General features: G+C 50.9%; 1 protein-coding gene and 1 long non-coding RNA gene across 18 annotated transcripts; one reads left to right on the top strand and one right to left on the bottom strand.

The window, feature by feature from the left end:
- Window positions 1–2,247: 2,247 nt before the first annotated feature.
- Window positions 2,248–9,711, bottom strand: LOC135321514 (GDP-fucose protein O-fucosyltransferase 2-like). 14 transcript variants are annotated; one of them, XM_064487029.1, is made up of 5 exons: window positions 9,536–9,707; window positions 7,915–8,151; window positions 5,610–5,776; window positions 4,653–4,782; window positions 2,248–3,744 (listed from the first exon to the last, which is right to left on the bottom strand). In XM_064487029.1, the coding sequence occupies exons 1-3, from the start codon at window positions 9,645–9,647 to the stop codon at window positions 5,769–5,771; spliced, it is 357 nt and encodes a 118-aa protein (XP_064343099.1). In that variant the 5' UTR covers window positions 9,648–9,707; the 3' UTR covers window positions 2,248–3,744; window positions 4,653–4,782; window positions 5,610–5,768. The 14 variants fall into 14 exon arrangements, with proteins under 14 accessions (XP_064343099.1, XP_064343101.1, XP_064343103.1 ...); XM_064487031.1 differs by having other exon boundaries at window positions 4,653–4,710; XM_064487033.1 differs by having other exon boundaries at window positions 2,248–3,058; window positions 4,653–4,710.
- A 200-nt stretch (window positions 9,712–9,911) lies between these two features.
- LOC135321513 (uncharacterized) lies at window positions 9,912–16,525 on the top strand. Of its 4 annotated transcripts, none has more exons than XR_010381346.1 (6): window positions 9,912–10,112; window positions 11,539–11,714; window positions 11,835–11,917; window positions 15,139–15,225; window positions 15,573–15,733; window positions 16,024–16,525. It is a non-coding gene; the product is annotated as an uncharacterized LOC135321513 (long non-coding RNA). The 4 variants fall into 4 exon arrangements; XR_010381347.1 differs by having other exon boundaries at window positions 10,098–10,212; XR_010381348.1 differs by lacking the exon at window positions 9,912–10,112 and adding an exon at window positions 12,535–12,670 and having other exon boundaries at window positions 10,441–11,714.
- The last annotated feature ends 4,344 nt before the right edge of the window (window positions 16,526–20,869 follow it).

The raw sequence follows: 20,869 nt of genomic DNA, 5'->3' as shown, positions 1-20,869 counted from the left end.
TCTGGACCCTTGGAAGTGCAGGGCCAGAGCATACCTGGGAGCTCACATTCTATATATCTAAACATTTTAAGTGCAGTAGGTTCTAAAGTCCTGCCTTTACAAATATACATTCATTTGAACCTGGAAGGCCAGGTTCAAAATTAGAACAACCAGACTCAGGGGAGTCCTGCAAAGAAAGTGAGTGTGTGGGGAGAGCTGATTCCCAGACTCTGATCACTAGCCTGACCCTTTTCTTCCCAATGCTGGGTCCATCCCTTGCCATAAGTGGCCTTGGATGTGCACAGGGGGACACTCAGATTTCACGTCCGGGCTCTGCCTATAACCTCCATGCAAACAGCTGCCCTTTGGCCTCTCTGTGAGTCCTGGGAATCTGAACTCCGGGGAGAGCCAGTGCAGGCACTAGAAATGGGTCAGGGGCTGCTGAGGCAGGGCATTCGGCGTCCTGGGTTTCTAGAGCATGGGATGGAGCCAATGACCATGTCCCCTTGGCCTTGCTGACTCCACCCGATGGAGGGCGTGGCCAGAGGAAGTGTCAGGGCCAGGGGAACCTTCTGCAGTGCAGGACCCAGGGCAGCGGGGGGCCCGGGTCTAAGGAGAGAAGCCCTAAGGAAAAGTCTGTGGAGGCTGTAAGGTACCTTCATTCCCATTAATTAAAAAAAACAAAAGCTTACCACAGGCGTGCGGGGGAAGGGTTTTGTTATAACAAGGGAAGGCACTTGCCAAGGTCTGGCCATAGAGGGCTGCTGGGTTTGCCAGGTTGAAGAGGAACCGAGAGGCCGTTTGCCTCCCCTGGGTCTAGACACTGCTTGAATTCTTCCAGGTGACACTTAAATGCAGTGAGACATGGAACTCTCTAAAGTTGTTAAAATATTCATGGTGAGCCATTCAACTCTCTCCTCATTCTTGGCTACGAAAGCACGATAAACACAGGTGGGAATCTCATCAGCATGTTGGTTGGTTCACTGTCCATCTGGAGCCCCCTCTTGTAGGAGCCTTTATCACATCACCCAGGGCTGACCCATCTCAGGATCACAGCTGATTTTCCACAGGTGGCACCACTTGCTGGTGACATGAAGGAACCATGTTAGCCACCTCCCAAACTCTGAGGCTTCTCCTGGGAGGAGCCTGCAGACACCCAGTCCAGCCTCTGCACAATGATGCTCCTCAGTGTCACTCCCGGCTTGCTGCCCTGGCCTCTAGCTCTGGCCAGAACCTCGCTGAATTGTCGATAAATGTCCCCCATGCACCACGTCTAAGCTTGGGGTCCAGAGGTGACCATGGTTCTTATTTTCTTCCCATCGATGGACTGTTTGATCTTCATGTAATCGTGTTGGCAGGAAGGCCAGTACCACCCTCTTGAGGCCTCCCCGAGCCGCCTCTGTCTATAACTGTCCTAGCGCCCCAGGGGATCGGGTCTGAAGCCTGGCACTCAGACACGAGGATGACAGCTGGAGAGACAGGAATCCACTCCTGCTGTGGCTTCTGCTGAGGCTCGATGTGGCCATACAAATGGATCCCACAGGCCCTGACTTCACTTGACTCACTGCAGGGATGCTCCCACACTGCCCCGTTCCCCTCCAGAGACAGAGGGCTTTCTGCTTGTTCCCGAAGGCCCCACCCCCGAGGGGGCACTGGGTCCAGTGGAGCGTCCAGCCTGGTTCCCCGCCAGCCCTTAGGGCTTTGGTGGGGCCTGGAACATCAACTACCCTCCCCTTAGGGGCCCGTTTGTCCTTTCCAGCCAACAGACCTAGGTCATAAGCACTTTAACTCACCTGAGGGTGTTTTCCTCACTTCAGGGGCAGTGAGGACGGGGCTTCTTCACACTCCAAGTGCCCCAGGTCTGGATGCAGACAGTCTGGCTCTCCCCCAAGTCCTGCAGTTCCCGGCCACACCTGCTGCTGGTCACAGTCTGTGCTGTGTTCTCTTCCAGGACAAGGGGTGCACTCTGACCCCCGCCCCGCCCCCACCAGCAGTGGCAGAGGCGGCGGACAGGCAGGTGAGCTGGGGCCTGAGACCGTGCCCGCAGATCAGTGCCCCAGAGGCCGCTGGTGACTAGAGGGGCCACGGGGCAGAAGGCAGCATGGGATGGGAGGAGGAGGAAGGTTCAGGATAAGGAGATGAAAGGGGGAACGGACAGCACTGTGAGGGCCTCGGCCATGAAAGGGAAGAGAAATCACAGTGACAGCTGGAGCGGTGTCGGCGTTAAAAGCTGCGGGCTGTTTTTTTAAATTTTATTAATTACCAATATATATTGACAGATTTCTTATTTTATTAAAGATTATGTTCCATGTCATATAACAGGATAGAGTATGTTATTATTTATTAAATAATATATAATAGAAGATATACTAGCATATTATCTTCTGTTTATTTATTAGCAGATAGTATATAATACATATGTAGGTGTTTATACACATAATATATAATTCATGCATCTATATAATATATAACCCATAACAAATAATGTAAGATTATGATTAATATATAATATAACAAGATTACATAACAATAATGATGTAATATTACCCATTGTATGTCTTGGTTCATGACACATTCTCATCTTAGGTGCCTGTCAGAGGTATTTATGTATTAAAATTAATATTATAAGACACAGTTATGAACCTATCACCCAGCATCATAACAGGAATATTGACAGTGACATACTGTGTCCTCTTTCCCTATCCTGCTCTTGGCCTTTTCTCACAGGAAGTAACCAGCATCCTGAATCCTGGCTTACCCTTGCCTTGTGTTACTTTCACACACACAACATTTAAGATCAGTTAAAACAAATGAACTGCAGGTACATGCAATGAAGTGGATGAATCGCACACTCCATGTTAAATTGAAAAAGTAACCCCTAGAAGGTAGCCGATAGTGTGCTATGCTTTTAACTGTGTATATATATGTCAACTAAACTCACTGAATTAAGAACAACTACAGCTAGAGTCCAGGTGGGAGAGGGACAGATAAAAGGTGAGGTGAGCAGGTTTGCTGCAGGTGAGCGAGTTCCTTTCCAGTGACATGTCATTCTCTCTGAAGCAGGAGGCAAGGCCATCTGCTGGGAGTCAGGGAAGAGACAGAGGGAAGGTTAGAGGTGTGCAGAGAGCAGAGAATGTTGACACCACTGAGTGATAAGTGGGGAAATGTGCTCACTAGAGAAATCCTGGAGGATTGCCTGGCAGCGGCAACATGGTGGGCATTGATTTGTAGTCTTGGAAATCTGTGCTGGGAGAGCCTGCTGCCTGCAGGCTCAGAACAAGTAGAGCTGGGTGAACCGAGATGGAAGTCGGCCTGGTGAGGAACTGAAAAGGTCAAGGCTCAAGGGGGTTTTGTCTGTCATAAAGAGAGTGCTGACTGTGGATGCAGAGCTGGAAGGTGGGGAAGTGGAAGTAAGAGGAACGTGGACAGGCAGGAAAGCAGAGGAGTCAGCACATGATGCCCCAGTGAGGGTGAAGGAGGGCCAGGGAGGCTGGTGGAGAAGAAGCTGGACGGCTAGAGGTGGGCACTTAAAGGAGAGAGGCTGGACCTGGGGTGGAGACACGCCCGGGTATGAGCCCGGGGGTAGGGTGAATGGGGGGTGGCTGGCTCAGGCTGACAGAGAAGAAGACCCTACAATGACCATACTGGGTGGTGGAAGGAGAATGAACTTTGACGTCTTGATGGTAGGAGGCGAGGCAATACAGAGCTGGTGGTCCAGGTGCTCCTGACTGAGGCAGATGAGCAGGGAGGCCAGGGTGGCAGGCACTGCTAGGAAAGGATCTGGGTTTTCCATGTGCTCCCACGAGGGGAGGAGCAATCATCTGAAGGTGGAAAGTGAGCACAAGGAGGCCAACCCAGGCACCTGATCAAACGGGGGTTGTGAAGGTGCAAAGCGTCAACTCCAGTGATGGTGGCCCAGGAAGCAGGGACCACGGGTGAAGTGAGGGGGCACTCAGAGAAGAGAGGGAGAAGAGTCTTCTGGGTGTAGGGGGAAGAGAGGCCCCAGGACAAAGGAGCACAGAGGCACAGTGATGAGGATGGACTGGCTCTATGGTGACAGTGCAGGGATGGCTGGATCTTTGTCCTGAGGGCTTAGGTTGGGGGGACTACTGGCCTCATGAGGATCCCCCTCTCAGCAGCCTGGACAGAGGCTCTCGCTCCTGAGAGCTGTGTGGCCACCACTGTTCCCGGAGGGGCTCTGCCTCCATCTTCTCTTATCAGACTTTCCTGCCCAGCCCCCGACCGCCAGCGAGGGAGCCTGGGCCTCGCAGCTGTTTGCCGTGGAGGGACACAGGCTCCTCGGAGGAGCAGGCGGATCTTACTTTGCTCCGTAACCCAGGGCCTAGCAAAGCGCCAGCCCATGTGTGGGCCATGTAGGGGCTCGGATACTTACTATACTAACTCAAAGCAGTAGAATTGCAGAGCTGGAGGAAGTGACCACTGAGCTCACAGAGTTCACTGCCCACACCCCCATTCTACAGATGAGGAATCAGAGACCAATCAGTGAAGCAGCCTTGGCCAAGGTCACGCTGCTCGTAAATGCTGGCCTGTGTCGGGCATGCCAAGTGATGAGCTGCAGTGAAGGGGCTGAGAGGGGTCTCTGGGGCCAGAGAGCTCGGGTTCAAGTCCCAGCTCTGCCATTTATTAGCCGTGTGATTAATGAATGTCCTTACCTTTAAAGTGGAACTCATAGTGGTGCCAACTCATTGGGTTGTCATGAACACAGCGTTCCTGGAACAGCAGGACAGAGTTCTGTAAGGGTTTGCTGTTGCTTTGGTTATGATTATTATCACCAAGTGAACCCTGAAATGAAGAACAAAGGCAGCAAGAATTTTTATTTTAAAGGAGTTTCAAATCCTCTGATGAATGCTTCATTTCATCTATTCAAGTTTTCATTTGACCCTTATTAACAACTAAACAATGGATGACTTTTGAGGCAATCTTGCTTCATGTCTTTAATTCTCACTAACGACACAGGCTATTTAACAGGCAGCAGTTTCTTTTCCAGGAAGAGGGACAAAAAGTTAAAAATGACTCAGTGCCTCTCGGTCCCCAGTGAGTTGGTTGTGACCTGTCAACCCAGCTTTGGGGAAGTGCCCGCTCCCCCTGGGCCCACTGAGCTGCCCCGCAGCCTCCAAGGGGTGCCATACCCCCACACGAATCCAGTCTCTTGGTTCCTATCTTTGCTTCAGATCCCTCAAGGACTGCCCATGCCCCAGGGCCCCATCTGCCCCACCAGCCTTGGCTGCTGGACTCCAGGACACCATCCTGGGTCTCAACCATCCCCTGTTCCTATGACCGCCCCACTACTCTACATTTTGTCCTTCAAGTGTGGGCTTCTGTGGCTCGCCACACAGCAGGGGTCTCCCCGTCCTCCACCTTGGGTAACTGCATCGTCCTGCACGGTGCCTAGGGAACCCGTGTGGAGGCAGGAAGAATACAGAACAACAGGTGCTCAGAGGGGCTGCCTTTCCCACTGCAGGGGCCCTAGAGAGCTTTCTCCCAGCTGGTTATTCACAGGCGCTGAAGCTGTGGAATCTCGATCTCACCAATTTAAAGGGCATCATCACTAATTACAAAAGCAATCATTTCTTCAGTAGCAAAAGGAGAAAAGACTTTGTGTTCCCCACCTCCAACTGTTTTCCTCCAGCTTCAGATGTTTCTCATCTCTGGGCAAGGGTAGAATGCAACTCACAGAATATTATTTTTCAATGTCTTTTCCCACTCTGAAGATTGCTTTCCCAGAACCGATGAAGGCTAGAATGGTTTAGCTTCCCTGGACTGAGGATTCAGAGGCCTGGGGGGAAGGGGGGAGGGGGAGGTGAGATAACTCAGCAATATTGAACCTAACAGAGACATTAAAAGGTTCTATTCTAAACAGAAAGGAAGCAGGATGCTATAGAAACAGGAAAACCATAGTTGGAAATGCAATAACGAGTTGCAAGAAAATAAACATAAAGATGTAAAAATGAAAAAGGACAACAAAATAAAAAAAGTTGGGAATGGGAGAGGGGAGCAAGAAAATGTAGATTTTTTTCTTTCTTTTTTTTCTTCGTTATTCTTAGGATGTGTTGGAGCCTACGTGATTATCAGTCTAAAGGAAATAGATATAGTAATGGGCTGATATATTTGAAGAATAAGGTAACCACAAATCAAAAGCATACAATAGAGTCGCAAAAAAACCAAAAAGAAACAAACTCAAAATGGCTTAAAGACTTAAATATTACACACGACACTATAAACTTCTCACAAGGAAACATAGGCAAAACATTATTTGACATACATCTCAGCAATGTTTTCGTAGGGCAATCTAAGCAACCCAAGCAACAGAAATAAAAGCCAAAATAAATAAATGAGACCTAATTAAACTTATAAACTTTTGCACAGCAATAGAAACCATAAGTAAAACTAAAAGACAACCTATGGAATGGGAGAAAATATTTGCAAAAGATGAGACTGACCATGGCTTAATTTCTAGACTATATAAATAGTCCATACAACTTAATAAGAAAAAAATAAACAACCAAATCCAAAAATGGGCAGAACAACTAAACAAGCAATTCTCCAATGAAGACACACAGATGGCCAATAGGCATATAAAAAATGCTTAATATCGTTCAATTATCAGAGAAATGCAACTCAAAACTACAATGTTATCATCTCACACCAGTCAGAATGGCCATCATTCAAAAGTCCACAAACCATAAATGCCGGAGAGGCTGTGGAGAAAAGGAAACCCTCCTACATTGTTGGTGGGAATGTAGTTTGTTGCAGCCACTGTGGAAAACAGTATGGAGATTCCTCAAAAGACAAAAAAAAAAAAAAAAAAAAAAAAAGGCTTATCACCTAATCCAGCAATCCCACTCCTGGGCATATATCCAGAGGGAACCTTCATTCCAAAAGATACCTGCACCCCAATTTTCACAGGAGCACTGTTTACAATGGCCAAGACATAGAAGCAACCTAAACATTCACTGACAGATGACTGGATAAAGGTGCGGTATTTAGATATAACAGAATATTACTCAGTCATAACAAAGAAGGAAATAAGGCCATTTACAGCAACATGGATGGAACTGGAGATTATCTCACTAAGTGAAATAAGTTAGACAAAGACAAGTATCATATGATATCATTTATATGTGGAATTTTTAAAAAAATGATACAAATGGACTTATCTATAAAACAAAAAACAGACTCACAGACTTATAAAACAAACTTAGGAGTTCGGGATTAACAGATACAAATTACTATATGTAAAACAGACAAACGACAAGGATTCACTGTAGAACACAGGGAAGAATATTCAGTATCTTGCAACCTATAATGGAAAAGAACCTGAAAAAGAATAGACTATGTATATGTACAACTGAATCACTATGCTGCATACCTGAAACTAACAAAACAGCTGTATAACTGAAACTAGCAAAACATTGTAAATCAAACACATTTCAATTTAAAAAAAATTGATAAGCTCTAAATACCTTTATTCAAAGAAAATCTTGAACTCTTCCCTCTTACAAAATTTAAAATGGGTAGCTTGAGCAGGGCCAAATTATACTGGATAGGCAGTTACATATCTTCTCCAGCACGTGGCCCATGCTACACACACATCGTGTTTTCCTACAGGTAAGAACAGCCCTGACTGCACAGCGAGCGACTCTTTCTGGGACAAGGGCCTCTGTGGCAGTGGCCTCCTTGTCACCGCTGCATCTCACCAGGAGGCCAGGGTTTTCAGAGGGGAGGGGACATAGAGCTCATACACTTCAAATTGACTTCCCGAAAAAACTATGGAAAAACCAAATTCACCTGCAGTGTAGGAAACATGAGCAGGGCCCCTAAGCAGACCGACAAGCCCAAAGTAAGATGGCCCGATGTTCAGATCGGAACCAGAACAAAGACCACCTGGCCCCAGTTAAATGACCACCACCTCACCTGCAATGAACTGCTCGTACTCAATGTCAGGGATGTTTCTGTTGAGACTTGGGAGGTCAAAGGAGTCGGACCAGGGATCGGGGCTCTGCCAGTGGTAGAGGTGGCCCCAAGGGAATAGCACCAGTACCGTCTCCTCCATCTTCAGCAGGGTCTTCAGGAGGAAGGCAATGTGGATGCAGACGTTCCTACGGAGGTTGAAGCCCTCTGGAGGGTTGAAGTCACACAGAAGGTACCTGGCTGGGAGCAAAGGAGAGCGGGTCTTCAGGGCCAGGCCTCTGCACAAGAATCCCGGCTTAGATAGAACAGATACAACGGGAATCCCTGCACAGCCCATGGCCTAGACTCCAGACACATTCAGCAGCTTCTGGTTTGTAAAGTGGAGGCACTGCCCACCCATCTCCATGTGGCCAATTACTTCAAGTCCGGGAGCAGTTGCGGAAGACATCTTGGCATCCGTCTAACACCACTAAGCACCCGACTAGCATCTGAGCACCCGTTCTCCAGGGGCTCTCAAACTTCTTGTTCTACAGAACCCTATACACTCTTAACAATTACTGAGAACTCCAAAAGGCTGCTATTTATGTGAGTTTAATCTATCACTATTTCCTGTGTTAGAAGTTAAATAAGAAGTTAGAAAAAGTGTATGAATTCACTTAAAAATATTAACAATCTACTGTATGTTACCATTAATACTCTTAAACAAAATATAATTCTATTTTTCAAAAGAAAAATCATTAGTGAAAAGAATAGCAGTGATTTTAATTTCTGCAAATCTCTTTTGGACTGGTGAGAGCTGAATTCTCCTATCTGCCTCTGCATTCCCTGTTTTGTGATATCGCAGGCCAGGTTTTCCCTGGAAAACCCCGCAGGAACTCGGGAGAGCAAGAGTGTGCAAAAGGCAGGTGACATCCCGGCGTTTCTATGAAAATGGTCTTGCACCTCAGGGGCCTTGGATACACTTTGATAACTGTTGCCCTATCCAAGGCGAGACTCTTCTACACAAGAGCCAGGCAAGGGTCCTGGATTCTGTAATGAGTTACCGCCACCACACCCCTCCCTTCTCTGTGTGTTCTCACAAGCTCCATTACTGCAGATGAGGATGTAATCCTCAACTGGGGCCTCTAATCCCAGAAGACTGCTAACTTCAAGAGGGAGGGTCCCATCTACCATCCCTACACCCCGCATAGTTTATTTTGAGTCAAGCCCTAGATAACTGCTTATCGGCACTGACCCTTGTGTCTTTTTCCTGAGGTTGACTGAAGGAACCAACATCTGGATGGAACTGAAATTTCCCTGCAGATAAACAAGGCTGATAAGCCACCCCATTCCAACATCTGATTCTGGGGCTCTTCAAAACCCGGGTAAGGCCCCGCTTCATCTAAGATGGGTCCTCCGCCTGCCCTTCCCGGGGGGTTCTGGGAGGCCGCGGCCACCAAGGGCGACCCAGACTCGCGGCCCCAGCCCCAGGGCCTGAGGGGGAGGAAAGCTTGAGGCTGTGCCCAAGCCCTGCCCCGCCCCGCTCCAACACGCTCCCCGGCACCACAGCCCTCCCCGGCCACCGCCCCAACCCCGATCCCACCCCGGTTCATGTCCGCCGGCCCCGCCGACGGCGCGGACGTACGTTTACCGTCTGTGGGACGCCGCCCCAGACAGGATGTCGGCCGCCGACTGACCAGGCCAGAACTAGTCGCCCGGCCGAGCAAGCCGCCATCCCCAGCAGCAAGCACCGCCATGGTCCCGGGCAGCTGCACACTTCCGGAGCCCGCTACCCGCCCCAGAAGCGCACGTCGGCCCGCGCAGAGCGTGGCGCCTGTAACCATGGCAACTCCGCGGGGCCCTCCCCTAGCGCTTGCGTCGTGCGTCCTCCCGAGTCTAGTTGTGCGAGGGCAGAACTTGCGGAGCCAATGGGAGCCAGGGCGCAGCCAGGACGGGGGTGGGGGGAGGCTTATGGGACAGCTGGGCGGGGCCGGGGAGGGCAGGGCCGCGTGGAAGTCCTGACCTGCAGGTGGCGCCGGCCGGAGGCTGGGGCGTTGCTGCCACCAGTGGGCGGGGCAGCGGGGCAGCGGGGCGGGGGCACCCTCACCTGTCCGTGTGTGGGGATCAGCCTGGGCTCCGTGGCCTCCGCTTGCACCGGACGTGGACCCAGGCTATCGGTGGGCAAGATAGAGGACTGAGCCCAGGCACGCACGGCTGGCCAGGTAGGGCACCTGAAGTGCAGATCCGCCAGGCCCGCTGCCGGCCTTGAATACGCGCTGCTAGGCAGTTTCCAAGAAGACGGGATCTGTCATAAGAGGGGAGGTAGGGCTTGGGTGCCAGATGTCGGGTTGGGTGCAGTCTCACAGGAGAGCCACGGTGAGAGGGCGCAGAGCGGCCCCTGTGTTGGCGGGGCTAGGAGTTTGGGGTATAGGGTCGGGGTGGTGTGTGCCTTTCTCTGTGGTCTCCTCACTCCAGAGCAAGGGGCTCTGCTTCCCCCCTGCCCTCACTGCACTCCCTGCCTTCCCCAGCACCACCTGGGGTGTGGTCATGTCGAGGCAGGGAAGGCCCAGGGAAGGGGCTCACTCAGGGGCATGGGCCACTCTGCAGGGATGCTGGACCTGACAGCAATGCAGTGCTTCGGAACTCCCCTGGGCTGGGTTTCTAACCAGTGGGATGGAAGGGCCTTTCCTTCCTGGGGTGCATTTGGGGGAACTAGATACGTCATGAATGTCAGCCCTGAAAATGGAGGCTGCGCTACATCCATTCTTGGAAAGAAAAATCAGGCCCTTCCAGCCCAGGTGACTCAGAAAGTCAGTCAGCAATGTTCGGGGTCCCCAGTTTAGGCTTTCAATTTGAGCTGAGCGGCTCAGGAGGCCAGATCCCTGTCCGTGGCTCCAGGAGTAGGCTTTCTGCTGGGGGACAGGATCCTCACAAACACCTGTGTCTTTGTGGGTCACTCCCCTCTGACAAGCTGGGAGGCAGGGTGCAGTTGTGGGAAATCGTGTTTCCATGAGGAGAGGGCCACCAAGTGGTGGGGGCACAGGAGACAGTGAGAAAGAGTCCCGCGGCCTTTCTGGAATCAAAAAACTGGCAAATGTGAAAAAGTGCATAATTTGTTTTATTGAACAGGCTGCTTATGTACGTTTGGAGGGCCAGGTTCAAGGACACTGCATCCCTCCAGGACAATAGCCTCAAAAGAAGAACAGACAGAGCAGGAAGAGATGTGGGGTTTCTCCCAGGAATGAGGCAGAACAGGGATTTCTGCAGATTTGCAAGGAGACCCCGACCGCTGAGCACCGGGTTACAACCCCACGTGACCCTTGTCGTGTTTGGCTTGGGCTCTGGGTCTGGCCTGATCATGTATTCTTCCAGCTGAGTTCCAGAAATTCAGAGGGTAGACTTAGAGAGGCTGCGTTTGGAACCCGGTGTGGAGACGGAGGGTCCTTTATCCTGAGTCCCCTCAGCCTAATCACTGTAGCTGAGTTCCAACACCACCCAGGCCCCCAGGGTGGCCGTGGAGGGAGAGCAAGCCTGGCAGGTGACCCAGGGGTCCCACTGCTGTGCCCCTCCCTTATCTTTGTTCCCTTTCACCCCGGAAGGTGTGATTGTCTCATGTCATGGTGACAAGCCATCTCTCTTCTCTGTCAGGTGGGATCCCCACCCCCGCTCAGCCTTCTTTCTGCATGGATGCTGAAGGACCAGGCTCACTTGAAGTTCTGAGTTTGAGCAGTAAGGTGGAAACAAAGAAACCAATGGAAACAAAGAAACAAGTCATTGTGGCAAAGCTCCCCACCACAGAGAAGCTGCCCTGAGTGGAAGGGAGGGTGTGGGCATGCCCATTTGTTTCGTGTCTCCCAGTGCTCTTCTCTTTCTTATTGCAGACCTGCATGGTTACAACAAAATGATCTGCAAAACTGAAAATATTTACTCTCTGGCTTTTACAGAAAAGGCTGACCAGCCTCTGGTTCCCGTACCGGTCAACTGATTGGAGTACCTTTCCAGTTTGGAAACATCTGGGCAGGCCCAGGTTTGCAAAATTCTTTAAGAGTAGTTATGGAGTTTTGCTTCTAAACATTTTTATGGCTGTATACTTCTGAGCTGAGGTTGTGCTGTGTAATTCTGAGCCGGGATTTTCTCAAACTGTTTCTTATTTCTTATACCGGACACCCCTAAATTCCAAGGGGAATGGGATGTTAAGGAAGCCATGGAGTTTAGGAAAAAGATACAGATTTCATTTCCATTTAAGCATCGATGTATCTCCATCCTAGGCAGTATCGGTTCTGTGGTATTGATAGGGGAACTAAATAGCAACCAAATTTATAGAAAATAGTGGGTCATTGGGTACACAAGTTCTTCTTTTCAACATTTTTGTAGTGTTTGCAGTTTAAGATGACCGTTCCTGAGAAACAGGCAGCCTCTTAGAATGAAATAGCATTTTCCCTGAACCATACTCAATTTTTATTTCGTAGACAGCAGGAAAGGCAATCACACATCCAACACTTGGGGACCTCAAAGATAAAACGTAACTTTCTGGGAGCACACTCCCCCCATCTCCCTCTGCTCTTTTCACTGTCCCATTGTCCCTGAAGGCTCTTTTGTATCTTCTGCTCATGACTCCAGTAACTCTTCCTTCTCGTCCCTCAGCTGGTAAGTTTACTTTTCTACTTTAACCAAGCAAACTGAAGCCAACAGAAGAGAACTTTCACCAGCAACTCCCAGCACATCCGCTCGCCTTCTGATGTCTGTGACCTCACTCTCGCTGCCCCACCTCTTATTACAGGTGACATCGAAAGCCAGATCATCCAAAAGTCACCAGGGGGCCCATCCATACAATCTTCTCCGGGCTGTCACTCCCACATCCATCCTCTCTGTCACTACCTCATCTATTTTGTTCTCCTGCTAGTTGGCTCCTATCAGTATATAAAAGTCCATCCTCTTAAAAGAAACAAACAGCACTCCTTGACTCTAATTGGCCCCCACCAATTGCCACCCCATGTCTTTGCAGCAAATCTTTAATGAGTCGTTTAAACTCACTCTCTGCATATTCTCTTGAGCCATTCCCTTTTGCACCCACTCTGGCTTTTCCCCTGATCCCTCGCTCTATGGAAACTGCTCTGTCAAGGCCATCAGTGACCCCACGTTGCTAAATATAGTGGTCAGTTTTTAGTCTTCATCATGCGTGGCCCTTTGGCAGCATTTGACCCAGCTCTTCCATTTCTCCTCCCCCGTGTTCCTGCTTCACTTGGCCTCCAGCCCATCGCTCTGCTTTCGATCCACTGGCTGGTCTTTTGCCAACGTCTCCTCTTTTTTCCAAATATTTACTGCGAATGTGCCTCGGAGTTGGGTCCTGGGTCTCTCCTCTATCTCACTGCTATACTTTTGGTGGAAGCAACCAGACTTGGAAATTGACATGCCATCAATTTCTCGATTTGTCCAAAACTCCCTGATTGAGCTTTTCCATTTGGAACTCTCTCCCTGATACTCATATTCTTTTTCTTTCATTCATCTTGCTTTCACATTCATACATATGTTCTACTGTGTAAATTACTTTTCCAAATTTTGAATCAGTCCATACATATCATGTGAAATGCTCAGATCTCTATTATTTCCACTAAGATGCTTATTCTACCTTAGAACCTTTCTGCATTTCTGTATTTATGTCAATAAAGTGAATAGTATTTCTACAAGCCTCATAGTTAAACAGTGTGTTTGTTTGGGGCTACTATGTAACATGAAATAATGATACATCAACATAGTCCTTTTTCATTTAATTTTATGTAACACCAAGATGAGGTTTTTGCACTGAAGACTGTTTCATTGAAATTTTACCTACGTTATGGACAGTCAGTTTATGTGAAAGCCCTCATTTCTCCCCTTTTCTGATATATTTTCCATTTGGCTATTATAACATATACCTTGGCATGAAATGAAATTCCAAATCCACTCACATAATAAAATTAATACATTTAAATTATATTTTTTAATGTTAAAAAGAAAGAAAAAAAACCCCAGACTCCTCTACCTATTAGGCATTTCTGTGGCAATATCTAATAGACTCCTTAATCATGACATTGAAGAACTGAGCTGATTCCAGCCCCTTTCCACCTGCTCAGCCCCATCTTGTCCCATCCCCTGTGGATGGAGAGGACATCCATCCCATTTTCCAGGTACAGATGTTGGAACCATGTTCTCCCTCTCTCTTTCTCTTACACACACACAGACAGCAAATCCAGCTTGTTAGAAAATTCTGGCTACTCTGAATTCATTAACCACGTACTCCCTGTTCCCCACCCTCCTAGGAGCCACCTTCAACCCCTTGTTGGACACCAATTAGCCTACTTCTTCCATCTTTGCTTTTCTACAATCTCATCCACACAGAGTCAGAGGGAGCCTATAAAAGCATACATTGAGGGGGTGGGTGTAGCTCAGTGATACAGTGCATGCTTAGCATGCATGAGATCCTGGGTTCAAACTACAGCACCTTCACTAAAATAAATAAATTAACCTCCTCCCAAGAAAACCCAAAACAAAAGCATAAATTGGACATCACCCATCCCATCAAAACTCACTAAAAGGGTCACCATTCCATTAGGAGCCAAAGTCGTCCCAAAGTCTTCGAGGACACGGCCTGCTCTGCTCTCCGCCCACACTCTCCCCATCACTCTGGGGGCCTCTGGCTCCGGCTCTTCCTTCTTCCTCCGGATCTATTCTGCTTCAAGTTCATTACTCCTTGAGATCTGCCAGGATTGCCTTATTCCCTCCTGCCTGCCTCCCACCCCACCGCCATCACCTGAGTTTGCTCATATCACTCTTATTTTTCCCCAAGCTCTTGCTACCCCCATCATGTTGCCTGTTTTCTCTGCTAAAACTCTGAGCCCCCAGTGATGGGGAGTCGTGTCTATTTTGTTGACTAATAAAGCCCAAGAGCCTTGGGAGTGGGTATAGTTACTAGATTCCCATAAGTAGTAGGAGCTTATACAGATTTGCTGAATGAATGCAGAGGTCCTGGTCCAATTCGATGGAGCACTTCTGTGTCCTGCTCAAAGTTTAACTCTCCTTTCTTCCTGAGAGAGGGTGACCACTTCCTTGGTGATCAAAGGCAAGATCTATTTTCTTTATGCTGTTAACCTTAGGCGGGGAGACTGGGGGATCTTCATTTATATTTTAAAATTTGATTCACTCTGCAGTTTGTCTCTTGTCTATGTATCCTTTTGAGAAACCGTTTATGAGTGATCATTCTTCCATCAGATTGAACAGGATCCAGGGGGAAGTACCAAGCCTGTCCCATCGGCCATCCTGTGTGTCATGTCCTGTGACCCAGTGGATGCTCAGCACGTAAGTGAACCAACAGGAGTGAGTGAAGAGATGGGAACATCTCATAATTGTGGTGGCTGCACTCTGTCCGATGCCTTGAGATTTGGGGAAGGGTTTACAACTGCGGAGGCGAGATGTCAGGTCCTCTGTGCTCTTCCTGAGTGCCCTGGCCTTACCCATTCCCCCAGCCCCCTCTGGGCAGCCAAGCCCAGGAGCTGGGCCACCGGCGATTGTGCTGATCAATAATCCACCTCACCCAAAGTCCGGGGGTAAGAGCGGCCAGCACAACTGTTTGTAGACTCTGAAGTCAGGTCCTTGGAGGAATTCCTCACTGAACAATGTTTTGGACCTTTTATTTTTCTCTATAGCCTCCAGCTGAAGAAACAGATTGCCTTAGGTACATGAAAGGTGAGGACACCTACTATCCCCATGGAGCCCAGGTGGGGCTGGGAGTCTGCTGTTTGTACAGCCGGTGGGCTCGTGTTTCTTTGGGCATCCCTGTGCCTGAATTCCTGCAGTACACTCGGTGGTAAGAACGGGGGTGCCTGGCAGGGAGGGAAGCGGTTCGGGGGACTACACAGCTGGGGAGACGTTAACCTGGGGTGAGCGGGAGCCGGCTGATGCATGGAATCTCGGTGCAGGGAACTCTCCAAACTCAGAGAGGTTCCCACTCCCGCAGGGTCCCTTTGATCAGGGTGCTAGGCTGTCAGCACTGCAGGGTCCCTGTGAGGATCATGGTGCCTTCAGGCAGTGGGAAGTGAGGGGTCCAGTGGCAATTAAATTAACTGTGCACCCAAAGCCAACCCCCGTCTCTTTCAGCCTGTTTCCTAATCTGCAAAACTGGAATGATGTTAACCACCCCGCAGGTTTGTTGATGGGCTGGGACACACTAGACTGCCAGGAGCTGGAATTCCTCTGTGCCCTGATTGTAATCCTTCCTTCACACTATTTACTCTCACAAGTTCAGTCTCTCTGTCTCTCTCTCATTCACTTGTAACTTTCTCTCCTGCTCTGGTTTCATTTGATTCCCACCCTCCTCCCAATCCCCAGATGAGTGAAATTAATTTCTGTGTGTCAGTTCCAAATTCCTGGGAAAGATGCTCTGTCCTCTCTGGATTGGTTGTCCAACCCATCAGTTGCAGTCAGAGGAGTGAGTCCCTCTGTGACCAGAGGAGGGGCTCTGCCCAGCCCCCCAGCCACCACTGTGGGAGCACATAGCTCTCCGAGGAGGAGGTACTGGCTGTGACTTGGTGTCACTAAGTGTGAATTTATCTCTCCTCTTGCCCCACCTTCATCCTCCTAAACAAAGATGAAAATTATACACTCCCGAGATTTGTGTCATGGAACACTCAGGGTGGGGGCTAAGAGGGCTGGATTCCCTGCTGAGTGTAAGGGGCTACAGTGATTCCCCAACGAGAGCTTGTAAAGGAAACAGCACCAGCCCCACTGGACACTTAGGGTGCTGAGTCTGCGTGACATTGAGCCAGGCTTCTGACCACAGCTCAGGGGTCTGGTCCGACCGGTTAGTCTTTGAAACCAACCAGCTTTGGATTCCTCAACCCCTCCCTGAGGTTTTACCTGAACCACGAGCTTCTGTATCTCTGAAGACAGATGATGAGGACCCTTCACGTAAGGCATTTGCACAGCCCTGTGCGGGAATTTGTGCTGCACGGTCTGCCCGGCGAGCTGACCAAAGTTCGTATTTTACTGATCTTAGAAATAGTCTGGTTTCCTGATGCACTGTTTCACTGAACAAGCAACAGAAGCCACCTCTGGCTGATAAAAACCAAAAAGGGACTTAATGAAAAGATACTGGGAGGGTGCATGGAGTGGCCCAGACCAGAGCCGACCCTGGGGCCATAGGAGATGTTGGGGAGCCCCAGGCACCAGGCTGTGCAGGGTGCTACCGGGCCCCCTGCTGCCCCAGCAGGGACCACCCCTCCTCCTGACACTCCACCTCACTGCAGGTTCATGTCCCGGCAGGGCCAGGTCACACTGAAGCCACCAGCACACACCTCAATGGGGGAGTTGGCCCCTTCTCAGCTGAGGGCGTGCCTGGTGTGGGGAGAGGCCCAGTTAGAGGAAGACGGTTCCCCTACTGTTCCGAGTTAATGCGCAAGTCAGTGCCCATCACTCAGGAGAGCCGGGCTGGCCTGACCTCATTGTGGTGACTAGGCCGTCTGAGTTCACGTATTACTTTTTAGGTTGGAAGGCCCAAGAGGGAGAAAAAGTGGAGGTTCTAGTACTTATTTTATATTTCCCATGTACCAGGTGCGGTATGCAAGCCACTTCAGACAAGGCCCATAACAACCACATTAATAGGCCACGGAGAAAGTCGTGCATTCAGGCCTCTGCAGCCCCGAAACGCGTGTCCTCATCAGTTCCTTAGTTACCAGTGGAAGTTGTAGGGATTTATGGGACTGTGTGCTCCTGTGGGGCTGGGATGTGTGTGTTTAAATCCACATCTTCAGAAACTCGGCCAGAACCACAGCCACTGATTGTCTGCATGGAGGCAGAGGAGGGGAGGCTTCCAGCCTCTGGTCCAGCTCGTGTGGACCTCAGAAATTGCTCCTTCTGTCCTGAAAACAACACCAGAGCTGAGGGAGCTGAAAACCCACTGCTGTTCTTAGACCCACAAGAAAACTGAGGGGGAAAGCTGCTCCCAACCCAGAGAGGCAGCCGGGCAGGCTTGGAGAGTCACAGCTCCCAGGGCAGAACCCGCTATTTTAAGAAACTAGGGGGCAGGCAGATTTAACAGGTCCCTGAGGCCAGCTGGAAACAGCGTGGGGAAGTCTGAGTGTGACAACTTCAGGGGGCCAGTCAGAGGGGCCCCCTGCTCTTTTTCATGCATTTTACTTCGAGGACAGTACCCTGTTCTCAGAGTGAAAATCATAGGAAAACTCTTCATGCTTCCTGCCAGGAAAGGATAAAATAACTCTAATGAAATACACCCAGAACATTCTCTTCCATTGTGGGGGGTTGTGTTTTTTTTTTAAATGAGAAATTATTTTACCAGAGCCTAACCAGCCTGGGGGAAGGGAAATCCCTTCTGTCTCACCCAAATTGGGGTGAAGGGAAAGAGACACACTTGTGGAGGTCACAGCTCAGGGCACAGGCTCAATGAGAACTAATCACAGGAGTATAGATGCCCTGCTCTGTTCCACTACCCCAACACCTTACCTCCATGTCAGTAGGGCCTCTGTGTAATAACAGGAATAAAATTAAAAGAAGTTAATGTCTCAGGATTGTCTAGGGAAAACCCAAAGACAGCGGGCGGATGAAAACAAGGACACACAGGCAGCTTTAGCCTCTCACACCAATGGCTGTAGCAAACTACACACAGCCCATCCCAGTAGATAAACAGAAAACCTCACAGAAAAAACTATTTATTTTGGTTCTCTTACCCAGTGCATTCCATGGTGCATCCTCACCTAGAATTGAGTGGAAGCAAGTCCATTTCAGAAGGGACATAACTGAAGAGGAATGGCTTTCCAGACTCTGAAGGGCAGAGAAACACCAGCCTGGGTTAGAGAAAGGTGAGGGGTGGGGTAAGGGGTGGGCTGCCTTCCCCAAATAAGGAACCTTCCTGAGGCCAGCACAGTGGGAGGGAGGGCCATGGGGTGGAAGCAGCCAGACTTCTTCCTGAGAACTGATGGGATGCCTCAAAGGGACCATTCAGGTGCCCATTCAGGTGTCTTGACGGTGGGAGCCAGTTGGTCTGCCTCAGAGCCCAGGACTGAGGTGGGTGCATAGCAGGCAGGTCTTACTTAGCCGGATCCATTTCACTTCTCCGAAGCCCTGTGTAAAACATGAAGCGTGAACGGCCTGGTGAGCACAGCTCTGCCCTCAAGACCGGTTTCTACTCCTCTCTTCCCAGAGAACAGCATCTCTGAGCCCGTCCTGGGTGACCTCACAGAGATCACTCTAGTGGCCCAGGCTAGTGACCGGGAACATGTACCTTCCTGCAGCCAACCCCAGACGTCCACTGATGCATCATATACTGGCAAATATGTGAGTTCATGTGCATTGGTCTAACAGCAGAGACTCTGCCACAGGCCCAAGAGGTGGTGTGTGAGACATACAGGGGTGCAGGACTGTAAGCAGTGCAAAGGTGTAAGTGGTGGCAGGGGTGCAGGGGCTGTGGAGGGTGAAGGCAGTTCAGGGGTTGTGGGGGTGCAGGCAGTGCAGGGAGTGTCAGGGGTGCAGAGGTACAGGGAGTGTAGGGGTGCAGGGAGGTGCTCAGGCAAGTGCACATCCTCGCAGTCAGCCTGACCACGGGAGGCTAGTGCAATGGTTTGGGGCGGCGGAAGCGGAGGCGGCGGCGGGTGGGAGGCTGCCAGGGCAAGCCGGTCGATTTCTTCTCTTCCCTGCAGCCTGGCCTGGGGGTGCCTTGGCCGCCGGAGATTCGCCAGATGTTGGACTCCAAGTAAGCTTGCTCCTGGGAGGTGGGGCGGTTAGGTCAGCAGGCGGCGGCAGCGGTAGGGGGGCGGAGCGGGGCTGCCCCTGGCGAACTGGTGGAATAGCTGCCTTCTCCCGGCTGCCGGGCCTGGGAGCAGCCTCTGCTGCCCCAGGTCGCCGGACACACCTGTCCCACTCAGCTTGCTGAGTGGGGAGTGGAGGCGGTGCCGTTAATGTGCGGGGACCACGGGGGTAGGGGGGCTGCCGCGGGGGAGCCGGTCAATTCTCTCCGCACTCCCCCGCGGCGGAGCCTGGGGGCGGCCTCCGCTGCCCTAGAGGGGGGACGCCGGTCTCCAGGTGAGCTTGGCCCTGGGAGGTGGGAGCAGCGGCGCCAGGGGGAGGGGGTCCTTTCCAGGGAGCTGCTCCATTTCTTCTCTCCCCCGCGGCCTGGCCTGTGGGCGACCTCTGCCGCCGGAGATTTCCCTGAGGTCCGACTCCAGGTAAGCTTGCTCCTGGGAGATGGGTGCGGTGCGGTCAGGGAGCTGGTAAGGTGGTGGCTGCGGGGATAGGGTGGCTGCCCCGGGGTAGCTTGTGTATTAGCTCCATGTCTGCACCGCATGGCCTGCAAACGGCCTCTGCTGCCCCAGGTCCCGGGACACCCCTGTCCCACTTAGCTAACTGGGGGCGGGAGGCAGGGTAGTCAGTGTGCAGGGGTGGCGGGGTTCGGGGGCCTGCAGCTGGGAAGCTGGCCCATTTGCTCCCATCTTCCCCGCGGCTTGTCCTGGGGGCTGTCTCTGTTGCCCTGGGTTACGGGACACGTGTATCCTAGTCGGCCTGACCCCGGGAGGCTGGCGTGGTACGTTGGGGGTGGTGGCAGCAGCGGTGGGTTTTCCCATGAAGCTGGTCCATTTGCTCCCATTTCCCCTCATGGTTTGCTCTGGGGGCGGTCACTGTTGCCCCAAGTTCACCGGACGTCCATCTCCAGGTCAGCCTGCTCCCTAGAGGCGGCCACCGAGAGGTCAGGGGGCAGGAGCGGTGGCTGATGCGGGGGGATGGGGATGCCTTGGGGAGTTGGTGGATTGGCTTCTGTCTCCCTGATGGCCTGGTGTGGGAGTCGTCTCTCCTGCCCTAGATCACCAGACACACCTGTCCCATTCAGCCTGCTGGGAAGGGTCGCCCTGGGCGGTGCCTTTAAGGTGCGAGGGTGGCAAAGGCGGAGGTAGAGGACCTGCAGCGCGGAGCTTGTCAATTTGCTCCCCTCTTCCCC

The sequence above is a fragment of the Camelus dromedarius genome, chromosome 6 (genome assembly GCF_036321535.1).
Source record: "Camelus dromedarius isolate mCamDro1 chromosome 6, mCamDro1.pat, whole genome shotgun sequence".
Classification (NCBI taxonomy): domain Eukaryota; kingdom Metazoa; phylum Chordata; class Mammalia; order Artiodactyla; family Camelidae; genus Camelus; species Camelus dromedarius.
Note: the sequence above shows the minus strand (reverse complement) of the source record. Positions and strands in the feature narration are given on the sequence as shown.